The sequence below is a fragment of the Lepisma saccharinum genome, chromosome 1, assembly GCF_977018435.1.
Source record: "Lepisma saccharinum chromosome 1, izLepSacc3.1, whole genome shotgun sequence".
NCBI classification, from domain to species: domain Eukaryota; kingdom Metazoa; phylum Arthropoda; class Insecta; order Zygentoma; family Lepismatidae; genus Lepisma; species Lepisma saccharinum.
Genome location: NC_139229.1, coordinates 54666853 through 54680636, shown reverse-complemented (window position 1 = coordinate 54680636; position 13784 = coordinate 54666853). Strand labels below are relative to the sequence as shown.

At 33.8% G+C, this 13784-nt stretch overlaps 1 protein-coding gene across 1 annotated transcript in view; it reads right to left on the bottom strand.

Moving 5' to 3' along the window:
• Positions 1-5166: 5166 nt before the first annotated feature.
• Tmhs (Tetraspan membrane protein in hair cell stereocilia) overlaps positions 5167-13784 on the bottom strand; it is a 71496-nt gene continuing 62878 nt past the window's right edge. The window contains exon 3 of the mRNA XM_083131926.1: positions 5167-7329. Within this exon, the coding sequence (XP_082988052.1) occupies positions 7133-7329 (197 nt within the window). The 3' untranslated portion in view covers positions 5167-7132. The remainder of the gene's footprint in view (positions 7330-13784) is intronic.

Here is a 13784-nt window from a genome sequence, read left to right as displayed (position 1 = left end):
ACTTTTACATATCTTGTTCCATGAAAAAGCTTTCATAGTCACGGCGAAATTTTAGTCATAAAGTTTATATTGTTTAACGTCTCACATAAAACTCTAATTCTTAGAAGTTTAAAAACTGTGGAACCATTCATTCTTTTGATTATGTGGTTAGAACATGAAAAAAAATCTTTTTCCTGTATTTTATACTTAATTTCTTTTGGTCTAATGGAGTTTACTTTAATTCGTTAGTTCGAATACTAACAAACTGAAATGTATTTATGTTATTAAGAATAAAAATGGCAAGCTTTATGCTTTTTTTTTTTGTAAATTGAAATGAAACATGTCAATTTTCAAGGGGGCAACGATGTTACCACTACACCATAGCAGTGACCTCCAGCACAATTATCCATTCCGAGCATACTCCCATGGTATTCAAATGACGCTTCACGAGGGACACAGAGCTCATCGAAAGTCTCCCCCTAGGTCCCAGGTTCGAACTCTGGTCAGTTCAGGCACAGATGCAGCGTTGTTTTTGTCCTATCACAAAAATTGACTCAAGAGCAGCGATGTGCATTTACGCGTAAACAACGATAGTCTACATACTACACGTAGACTATTTTATACACGTAGATGACGTAATCTATGTAAACAACATGGCGAAAGGTGATAACCTAACAAAGGGAGCCGTGGAAGTTAAACAAAATTATACTGCATATCAGTTGTTGATGTGTGAGGAGAACTTTTCGTACACTCCCTTCCAAATTCGAACAATTTCTCACCTAGGTAAAAAACTTAACATAGAAAATATTCTAATGTTTTATGGGGAAAAGACTAATTTTGCCTCACGACTGTCATCTGTTGTTTTTCTTTCATACCATTTATCTTCTTCAATAGTTGATAGAAGAGAAGAGAAATTTTGTTATAAATAGGATTCTTTTCAGTTCGTTAGGAACCAATATAGTTGAAAATGTCACTTTCCATTCATGAAACCCTTGAAAATTAATTTTAATGCACTTTAGATGTCTAGGTAGTCTATGTAAACTACAACCCAATGTAACCTACGCGTAGATTACGTGTAGACAACGCATGTAGACGTAAACTTATAGTGTACGGCACATAACTGCCAAAGAGGCAAAATAAAGCGAGGTCAAATATCCAAAAGAGAAAAAAATACAAAAATTGAAATAGGCTCACTGAAAAAATCAATGAAACAATTTGATTTGATTTAGTTTATTTTACTTCGCGTTCTGTGCCTCTTGGCTAATTTGCGAAGATGGGGATGAGTGATGAAATGATGAAATTGATGAATGGACATTCACAAACAACCAAGCCCGACCGGGATTCGAACCCGGGACTCTTGGCGTCGCAGCTAGATGTGCTAACTGTTGTGTATTTGGAACACACGCAGATCGCACTCAAGGTGTCGAATAGATTATAAATGATATGCACGCATAATTCAACAATATTTAATTGATCACAAAATTCCATTCAACAAACTATAATGAACTCCATTTATACCAGACAAAACACAATCTGTTTTTAACATCATCTTGACAACTTCAAAGGTCTTATAAACCATACACACTATTTACGCAATAAGCGTCACACATACGACACTAACCACTCGGCCACAGGTTCGGGCAATCAATGAAACAACTCGCATGTGGAAATATCAAGTGGCTTAACGTAAACTTAAAATAACACTGGCGCAATTCAATAGTTAAAGCACCTAGTTACCTAGGCTATTGATTATAAAAAAAGTTTCCCTGCTGGCTGCTTCGGGGAGAAGGGATTTTATTGTTGCCGCTTCTTGCCCAAGCAATAGGCCAAATTGGTTGTTTGGCCACGAGTTCCTTCGTAGGTAAACGCGGCAAGAGACGGTCACTGCCATAAAATCTGTCCCCGCGGCGGATCCTATGCCGTCCCGGCTTTAGTTTTGGTTCGCTTGCTCCACAGTCTCCTGGGACAGAGTATACGAGTGCCAGTGATGTCATTGAAAATGTTTGTAATTACTTTAATTTTTACAGAGATTGAATTTTTCATCATATCGGACTCAATTTGGCAACAAAGCTCAGTACCTTTCGCTCAGAACTATGAAAGCAATTTGAAAAGAAAGCCACAAAAAGTTTTAGCACAACAAAATAAGTTTCCAGAAATTTTGAAAATTTTCACTCCCTCCTTCACCGCCGCAGTCGTTGGTCAAAGTAGGCCACCACGTGTGTCTGATACTATATACAAAGTATAAGGAAGAAAATGGCGCCCAGCGTTGTACTTCATCACAATCCTGGATGCGGCAATGAAATAGTACTAATTTCCATTGTTTTTAGCGTACGACGCTTTCCGGTCATCTTTGAACAAATAAAGTTGCCATTTCACTGTTTTTTCTATTCATAAAATAAATTATAATTTTCTCTAACAATAACAAGTAAAAATGATAATTTGTATAAAAATGCATTATTGAAAACTTTCAAATTTATCCAAATCTCCAAATTTCAGATGGCCGACATTAGGCATAGATACAGTTAGAATCCGAAATTAGGCAACACGGTTGTGTATTCAATATGACGTTCTGTCTTGTCGCTCCCTGAAATAAAGTGATTAAAACTAGGTGGTTACAGTTCCTAAATTTCTTAAGATTATATCACGTTTGGAAAGAAGCGAGTAAATACTAACCTTTCTCCTGTAAACCTTAAGTTTGAAGTATTATATCAAAAAAAGCCCAAAACTACAGCCACAACGTTCAATGTCAGGCACGAGATTGCAACTGGTGGACTTAGAAACGTGTCAGTTCCCATAATATGCTTCGGCGCTGCTGCTCTCTGGTGAAATATCGTCTTATACGAAATAAGGCAACTATCCGAAATTCGGGCACTTCACCCTACAATGTTTGCATTGCTTCAACAATTTGCAGGCATACATCTACTGTGATTATGAAGTACACAATTAATGTCTGTTAAAAACTTCAACCTTTGCTAATTCCTATACGAATATAAACATGTACATTTCCTTCGTCAAACTTGAAGGAGAATAAACTTTTCTCTTGCCAAGTCACTTAGCAAAAGTATTACGTCATCAACCATGTTGGCCTTATTGGAAAAATATAACGATATTTTGACCAAACGGTGGTACTTCGAATCACAGATTTCTAGTACTGTTTTCACAAACATTTATCTTGTACTTGATTCACAAGACGCCATTTGTAACGACAGTGGGCAAAATCAAATCTAAATCTACTCCTACCTTAACTGCTTGGATCTAATGCCGGCACGATGAGCTAGTTACATACGCTTTAGCGTTTGAATCATAGTACATCATGTAGCCTTTACCACACAGCAGATGCGTTTCAATGTGTCGTTTAACATACACGCATTTTACACAGAGCGTGAAATGAAATAGAAACTTGCAAATCAATTCCCACCACTTGCACTACATTGCCTCTTCTTTGTTTCTCCATACCCGCTTCTTCCCAATCTCTATGTACCTTGGCTATTTCCAGTGTTGCCAGAACGGCTGCGCATGAAAGAACTAAATTGCACCTTAAATGGAGCTAAAATGACATGGTATGCAGGAAGGGGAAGAGGCTGACACAGCCAATAAAAATAATAAATATCAAAGGAAAAACGGATATTCAGGGCAAAAGGTTATCCTTTATAGTTGTATGGCAGCTGGAGTTAGTGATGGCGCCATAGGGGGACAGGGAAGGCAAGGCCTACAAAAATCAGAATTCATTTTTGTCACTTGCTGTAAAAGTAAAAAGAAATACTTCTTGGAGGAATTTCCATTATTTTTATAACTTCATTTTAAGTTTATATGTATATTTTGTGATCGAAATAAAATACTGTATTATTTGAAGTTTTTTAACTCTCGTAAGTTTTTATTCTTTTTCAAACCTTTCGTATTGCCTCAAGATAGGAGAATGGGAGTGTCTCTTAATACATGAAGAATAGTTGTGTTTTCACGTGTCCCATTCTCGGGCTATTGTGTTCTTATTTTGACTTGTACAAATTTCTATATTTATATTGAATGAAAAAATATAATTGTATGGTACTTGGAGGCTTTGTTGTATGATATAGTACCATACTATTAACATAAATAATATAGCTTGAAAATAAATAGATCAACATTCTGTCAAAAGTTCGAAAAATGCCCCAATTTAGGTTACATCACTGTACATCATGTAATTCCTCTGGTTTGAACATTATATGAAATACTACCTAACGTTCTTTTAACAAGACTAATTTGAAGTGCTAATGAAAGTATACGTTATCATATCAACTACTTATCAAATATTTCCTATTAGATAGGCGCTTGAAAATGTGAGAATATTTCCCATCAAATATTTATCGCCTTTGAAAACCATACGATTCTGTTAAATAAAAATAAATTATGTATCAAGTTTGGAATACCAAAAAGAAGCTTGTTATTATGGTAAGTAACAAAAGTAAAATTCTTGTAAGTACTGTATATCTGTGGTATATGTGTGACAAATTAAAAATTCATGTGGATTAATACCACGAGATGAGTAATGGCTATATTTCTTAAAATTTAGCCTTAGAATATGCAGCTAGGATGGTCTAAAACAAAACTGAAAGACTAAAATTAAATGATAGATAAACCTAATTATATATAACCTGCTTGTCTCTAAATTCAAAGATTAAGGTGCAATACTGACAAATGACAACGATATTAAAGAGTAAATTAAGAGCAGACTTAATTCAGGTAATACATACTACTTTCATGTTATCCCCTCGTCTATTAATAATATCAAATAATCTTAAGATAAAACAGAAATTTGACCTGTAGTCTTGTATGAATATGAAACATGTTACTTTCCACTAAGAAAGGAACACAATATATTTCTTAAGAGCAATATTACGACATAGAATGATGAAGGAATAAGTGAGTGGAGGAGGCTACATAACATCATCTCATGTTCTTACAATAATTACATCAACAAGATTTCGGTTGGCAGGTCCGGATATCCTGAAAGATGGATTTATCTTACGCAGAATAGGGAGATGTGGAAACTTATTTTGCTGTGCCAAAAACCTTCGGGTTAGAACTGCCACAGAGTTAAGTAGGCAACTGAGAAGTACTTTAATATTGTTCTATCCATCTACTATAGTCTGTCTACTGCTTAAAATGAATTGCGACTATATAATACGAGTAATAAAAGATTTATTAGATTTATTTATTTTTATTTTCATATTCATAAAATATCCAAAAATTTATTTTGCAGCAACCAAATAACATAAATATATATTTTGCTCATTTTTCAATTTTGTTCGTCAATAATTGTTAGATATTCCAATATATTTTACACGGAATTCTATTCCAAAAATATTTTAAAATATAAAGTAAATTCACCGTCACAGAACATTGGAAAATAAATTTAATACAAACACATTTTTCTTTATCTTATGTACAACGATTGTGAAATTATTAACCATAAAATGTAATATAAAAATGCACATATCTAAGTTAAATACTATTTTACATAATTATATTTTAACTGATGCAAACATAAAATATATCTTGTTAGTAAGGATTACGAAGCAAACACACTTTCATTGCTAATGATTAATCACTGATATTAGCACTGGCATACGTCATGCATTATAAAATCTCTGCGATTTTTTATAAATTCAATAACGTTATTACAAAATATATGAAGTTTACTAATAACAAGAGTATTGAAATTGAAAACTAATAGAACAGCCATCAGAGTTTGGAAGCTAGTTTCATTAATGAATTATGTTTTAAAACAACCAAGAATGTGTACAAAAAATCGACAAATGAAACAAGTCAATCTAATCTTAACTTGATTCTCCACAATCTGGGGCAACGCAAATTCGCAGTTTCTTACAAAGTTTCATGTAGTTCATTACTCATTAAAGCATATTATTCCAGAAATCTACATATTACTGCACACACTGAAGCAGCGTAATAAACCTTACAAAACTTTGTGTCTTATATTATGATGGAATTGTATTTATTATAAACAATTCCACTGATCTTAGCCTACATATTTTTTGTCGTGAAACTTTAAAAGTCCATAACCAGAAGAATATATAATCTTGACAGTTTTTCCAAATATTTTCAGAAGTATTTTTTCCACGGTAGTTTCATTACCATGTAAGCATTGTAGAAATTTGAATATTGGTTCTAACACATATATTGACTTCAATCAATGAAGCTGCATCTAAAACATTCCTAATTTTCAGCAGTTTTACAATTTATTGTTAAATTATATATTTTCTTTCTTTTAATGCATTTCAATATTGTCACATCAATTTATATTGTACTCAAATGTTCAAAATTGAAACAGAAAAAATACAACATAAACCGCATACGAGAAAAATATTTTGAAATTACAGACATGTTTAATACACAATCTCGAAGTTACAAAATGATTAAAAGAAATCACACACAAACAATAAAAAAAAAACTTTGGTTATCATACAGATATGCTTCATCTAGGCAAATTGTCTTACTTTCAGATACACATTCCTTACTAGGAGTAGCTGCAGAACTTGAACACACATGAAGTTTTTTACAGTATGTATGGTTACAACACATACCACGGTAATGCTACTAAAGAACATAACATGCTGTAAGCCTCCTTAGCTATCAGTAAAAAAGTTAACTGTTCCCACAAACGCAAAAAATTCTATTAAATATAATCTTTTACAGGTATCATAAAAAATTGCACTATAAAATGAGTATTGAAAAATATTAGTTTACAAATGTACATATTCATAAAGTTTATACGAAAGAGTATTCTTACTTTATCGTAATATAAACGACGTTAGTATAAAATTTTCTATTTTTGTTTACACTTTTCAAGCTTCCTATAACTAAATGATACTACTATTTCATGTACAATAAAATATTTGTTGTTTTGTAGTGTGAACGTGATATTAACCATTAAGAAGTAAAGTTCTAGAAAATTATTCTTTGCGTATAAATTTCCACCTTTATATCTTCAAGTTCGATACATTTGACACTATTTCCAACGTAAAACGTCTCTGTGTGTGGTTCGCAAAGGTCATAATGATTGAAACCTTAGCAGCCAATACAGTCTATGATATCCACGTTAACATTACAAGCTGAGTATTTCGTGAAGGGTACGTTCATTAATTCAAATTGATCTTCAAAGCTGGAAGTTCTGAATGCTGGATGCATACTCCGCTCTGTACGCCGATGACTTCGATCTTCCAGTCCTGTTGGAAAATTCGGAGAAGCGGTCAGGTTCTGGTTGTGGCATCAGCATCACTGGATGGAGATTCAGAGACTTCCTGGAACCGGCCAATGACTGAGAGTCGCCAATGAAAGCCCCGTTAACTTCACCTGGAAAGATATGTAGAGTTTCAGTAAATATAAGCTTGGGTAGATGTAAATACTCGTTATACGTATGTCATCATGTTTGCACTTTTCATTTGAGAAGATAGCATTGAAAAACTCTGCACTGTAAAAAGACATGTCAAAAAACAGCAATATAAGGCCATGGATGTTCCCAAGGTAAAATATTCTGGAGGTAAAATAGTCCCCCATTCGAACCGGGTGGGGACTACTTAGGGAGGTCCCTGGACTAAGGATAAGATCTACATTAGGAATAAGGATATTAAATTAGGCACCTGGATTGTTCTGAGCCTTTACCGGCCTGGGGCATTTCAGTGTACAGTTAATGAGATAGTTAAGTATAAATTAGATGTAGTAGCTGTCCAGGAAGTTAGGTGGCCAGGAGAAGGGAATTGTAAAACTAAAAATTATACTTTTTTCTATGATGGTACTGAAAATCATAATTTTGGAACAGGCTTTTTCATAAATAATAGAATTATCTCGGCTCTTAAAACAGTTGAATTGATTAATGATAGGATATCATATGCAGTTTTACAGGGTAGGTGGTGTAAAATTATTTTAATAAACATACATGCGCCAACGGAAGATAAAGATGATAATAGTAAATATGATTTTTATGCAGAGTTAGAACAGGTCTTTGATAAATTTTCTCAGTATGATATGAAAATTCTGTTAGGTGACTGTAATGCACAGATTGGCAAAGAAGAGACATTTAAACCCACGATTGGTAAAGAAAGTCTTCATGAATTAAGTAATGATAATGGTATAAGATTGATTACTTTTGCAACCTCAAAGAATTTAATTGTGAAAAGTACCACTTTTAAACAAAGATATCCATAAATATACCTGGTCTTCTCCAGATGGCAAAACTCATAATCAGATAGATCATATTCTCATTGATAAGAGAAGGCATACTAGTATAATTGACGTTCGTACACATAGAGGTGCTGACTGTGCCAGTGACCATTATTTAGTAATTGTAGTATTTGCTAAATTAAGAGAAAGAATCTCAGTGATAAATCATAAGCAACAAAATCTAAAAGTTATAAAATTTGATACAGGAAAATTTACTGATGAAAGAATTAAGAAAGATTACCAAATTAAACTGTCAAATAGATTTGATGTTTTGCAGGATTTAAATCATGATGATGAAAATATAAATGAAACAGACGTAAATATGAATTGGGAGCACATACGTAATGCAATAGAATCAGCAGCTAAAGAAAGTATAGGATACCATAAACCAGAAAAAGTAAGCCATGGTTTGATAATGAATGTCATAATCTAATAGAAATAAGAAATCAGGCTAGACTTAGGTGGTTAAATAACTCTGATGATAAAAATCTAAGCAATTATAATAGAATAAAGCGAGAAGTTAACCGCACGTTTAGAAGTAAAAAAAAGAGATTACTTGAAAAGCAAAATTAACGAAATTGAAACAAACAGTAAAAACAAAAATATCAGAGATTTATATAAAGGTGGAAATGAATTTAGAAAGGGGTGGCAACCTAAAGTAAACTTGATAAAAGATAAAGATGGCGATTTTCTAGCTGACCCAAGCGATATTCTAAATAGATGGAAGAACTACTTTAATGACCTTTTAAATGTTCATGTAGGAGATAAATCAGAAGTAAATGAAGTGCACACAGCAGAACCTTTAGTTCCAGAACCTAACTTGACGGAAGTTAAAGATGCTATTAAAAGGCTAAAGAATAACAAAGCACCTGGCATTGATTTAATACCAGCTGAGTTAATTAAATATGGTGGAAATTCGTTAATATGTCAAATTCATAAATTAATTTGTTTAATATGGAATAAAGAAGAAATCCCTCAACAGTGGAAAGAATCCATAATTGTTCCTGTGTTTAAAAAAGGTGATAAAATGAACTGCAATAATTACCGTGGAATTTCTCTACTCTCAACAACATATAAAATATTATCTAACATTCTTTTAACAAGACTAACACCATATGCTAATCAAATTATAGTGATTATCAATGTGGATTTAAACAACTACAGATCAAATTTTTCACATTAGACAGACACTTGAAAAAAGTTGGAATATAATCAAAATGTCCATCAGCTATTCATTGATTTCAAAAAGGCATATGATTCGGTCAAAAGAGATAAATTATATAATATATTAGTAGAGTTTGGAATACCTAAGAAGCTTGTTAGTATGATAAAAGTATGCACCAGTGAAACAGAAAGTAAAATTCGTGTGGGTATTAATGTGTCTGACAAATTTACAATTCATGATGGGTTAAAACAAGGAGATGCATTATCTCCATTGCTCTTTAATTTTGCCTTAGAATATGCTGTTAGGAAGGTAACAGAAACTAAAGAAGGGCTAAAATTAAATGGTATGACTCAGTTGTTAGCATATGCAGATGATGTAGACTTATTAGGGGATGATATAAATACCATTAAGAATAATGCTAAAATATTTTTCAAAACTGCTAAAGAGATAGGTTTGGAAGTTAACAAAGATAAAACTAAATATATGCTTACAGGCCGAAACCAAGTGTTAGGTAATAATCAAAATCTAATTATTGATAACAACTCGTTTGAACCAGTTTCCAAATTCAAATCCTTAGGAGTAATATTAACAAATGAAAATTATATTAAAGAAAAAATAAAAAATAGGCTTAATTCAGGAAATGCATGTTACTTCTCTCTTCATAAACTTTTGTCTTCTCGTTTAATATCTAAAAAACTAAAAGTTAAAATATACAAAACAGTAATTTTGCCTGTAGTATTATATGCGTGTGAAACTTGGTCCCTTACATTGAAAGAGGAACATAAATTGAGAGTATTTGAAAATAAGATCCTTAGGAAAATCTTTGGACCTAAAAGGGATGAGGAGACAGGTGAGTGGAGAAGGTTACATAATTTAGAACTACATAATTTGTATTCATGTCCAGATATTACTAGAATGATTAAATCAAGAAGACTTAGGTGAGTAGGCTATGTGGCACGAATGGGAGAGGAAAGAGGAGTTTACAGGATTCTTGTTGGGAAACCTGATGGTAAGAGACCTGTAGGAAGGCCAAGACGAAGATGGAGGGACAACGTTGAGATAGACTCGGTAGGGATGGAAAAGAGTATATAGATCTTGCTCGAGATAGGGACAGATGGAAGGCCTGTGTTGCTGCAGCCATGAAACTTCGGGTTTAAGAAGGCTAGAGAGTTAGTTAGTTAGTTTAGCATTGGAAACCTAAAACTTGCCAGTCATTTACGAAAAGAATGTAATTTTCGCGTTATAATCAGATATTTGCTGAATGCATTTGTTACATATCATAAGATGACATTTCCAATATGTTGTTACTACGTATTATGCATGGCGAACTAATAGCTACAGTATGGCATATGGTAATAGTCTGTGCATAGCAACTTTGATGAACCTTGTTTATGGATGTCTTGTATGTGCTTAAATGTAAATATGCCTTGTTATTAAGTTAAAATATATATTTTACGATGATCCACCACTCTTGACATGTGTATTACTGTTAATTTCATGAAGATTGAGGCAAAACAACATTACATATATCACAATACTTCAGCCAAAAGGTTATGTTCAATTTGAAACAAAGAGTAAACTGGTTTAAGAATGGACTTAAACCTGGACTATGCACAAATATTAATAAAAATATGACACATTTCAACAGTGACTGGGATTGGATTCCAAAACTGGGGGGCAAGGACAGTTTACTTTCCTTTGGTACATATGGTTTAGCATAGTGTGAGGACAAAACGGGCAAAAAGTGGGGGGAGGAATCCCCCCCCAAATCGCCGCCACTGCATCTCAATTTTGAACTAAAAATCCAAACACACATCAAGGAAAAACAAGATAAGAGGCTTAAAACACTAATTTAGAAGCTTTAAATTTATTTTTACAGATCACATATTTTTAAAATACTCAAAGCAAATATGAAAAGTTAGGTTAGAAGAAAACGTTCTTCGTGGCTGGGTGAACTGCACGGTAAACATCCAATTCCAATGACCAATTCGACAAGGAAACTATTGACACACTATACAACAATCATGACACGGAATGCTTCATATTTTATGTGAAACAATTGCACTATTTTATTAGTGACTTCTACTGGGATAAAGGTCTCTGCTTCCGTTGTGTGAAAGCAAAATGTTAAATATATATAAACTCCCCCTTTCTCACTTTATGAACAAAAAACATCTCTGAGACACTATGTATTTAATCAAGTAAATTTAATAACCGAAGGTAATTTTTCCTTAAATGAAAATGTTTTAGTCTCAACACAAAAAAGGATAAAATGGGTCCTCTTCAAAGTCGTAGACATAAAAGACGAGGCTCAAAAAGTAGCACAGTGTATTCGTCTTGTGACTAACAATTCAGATTGCACATTTTGTTATTAACATGTTTCGATATATCTTCCATGTTTAGTAACTCCTATGCGATGGGTTAGTGCAATAGAAGTTAACTCGCAGTAATGTTTTTGTATGTAATGTAACTATTGTTCTGCACCATAAGATATTAATAAAATGTTTAAAATGTATTGCCGTCTCTTACATACATGACAAGGATCACATGATATATTGTTTATTGAAATAAGTAAGAAGCTAAGGCTCAAAAAAGTAATTACCTGTCACTAGGGCTGAATTTATTAAATCTTTTTTTACCTCGTGAGAAAGAATGAACACAATGAGACTTCACGATTTGGTTAGGTAGATGTTCTTCAAAATCATTATTTTTTAATATACACGACAAGCAGAGAAGATCCAGGACACCTTTTGAATGGAAGATAAGCGGGACGATGATTCGCGTAAAGGGAAGAGAAGAAGATTCGTCGTGTGGAGCTACCTTCACGCATCATGGCTTCAGTTTTTTAGGACGATAACCTTGTATTCTTTCGGTTACTGCCTTCAAGAGTTTGTCGGGTCAGGTCAGGTTCCGCATAGGGTGTACATGTCTACGTCTTGAATGAAAATATAAGTACACCAAGGTAACGAACAAATATGTACGCGTAACTAGGACTTTATTTTATAGGTAGTCCGAGTCATTTACTGATTGATTTGGATTTCAGTTCGTTCTTTTGCCACTTTTGGCTAATCGCGAAAGTGAGGATGAGTGACGATGTAATTAAATTGATAAAGGTACACTCACAAAGAATACTCATGCCTAGGCCGAGATTCGAACCCAGGGCTCGTAGTGTTCGGGCGATATGTTCACATGTAAAGTCAGTATTACGCTGTTAGAAACAGAAAAACACGCTGAATTTCTTACAACTTATACCCAATACTGAAAAACAGCGTTGCATTTTGCAATGTCTTTTACCATTACCTGGCTTGTCTGCTCCCAAAAAGTACAATAAAATTATGGAATTTTAGGTTGTGTTCTAGTGATTCAATAACAACAGTACTTTTTTTCAAACTTTACAAATTGTTTACGTATGTTGCCGGAATCTTCACGCTGATTCCTCCGCTAGTTAAGTCAATGTGTAGAGGTTCATTTGTCTAGGTGAATAATACAAGACAAATCGTCCATTACTATGTTCATTTACTTTGTTTTTCGCAATGTGAGAAGGGTGTAAGGAGTGATCCTTTCAAAAGACACCCAAATGTTAACCTCTCTTCTACGCAATACACCCTGAACGAACATGGCCCTGCCGTCTGGACTCACAGCCAGTGTGTTCCAATGTGGGATTTGTGTCTTGTCCATGTACGTTCATCGTATCACCTTTCATCCTTATCTTCACGATTTGCCAAAAGTGGCAGAAAAGCAAAGTGCAATAAAGCAATTCAACCAATCAGTCAATGCAATGTGGACTCAGGAATTGAAACAAAACTCGAACAAATCAGTGGACAACTTCTGCTACACCAACACCAGTGCAGTTCCATTCCTCAAAAACACGGCGAAATGTGAATTGAAGCATCAATGGACAGGACACAAGCAGCCGGGTAACGTTCACTGAACAACCTAACACTGTGAACAAATGCTATGCAATTATCAGGAATCGTATGTGTACAGTACAGGGATATGCAACCACGAGCATTCTTTTCAGTTATGAAGTACAGCTTGACCAAGATGACAAACACCCTGTTTGTGTTAACTTAGCCTGCTGATCATTCATTGAGTCTACATTAGAGAGTTTCACAATCATCTATAGCAGAGCAAGAGAGAGGACAAGAGAAAGTATGAGAGAATTTGATATAGATAAGGAAATAGAGGAAGAAATAAAGAAGGACATATAAAATATAGATGAAAATAAAAAGAGAGAGGAGGTATGAAAGTGAAAGAAAGAAGAGAACAGAAGAAAAATGAAATAGAAGAGAGAATAGAAAATGCGAAAAAATACGTATGTAGAGAAAGAGAGCAAGACACAAACACGTGAACAAATGCACAGACAAAGAAAGAGAGCAAGAGAAAGGATGAAACAAATTGTTAGAAAAATATTGGGAAATAA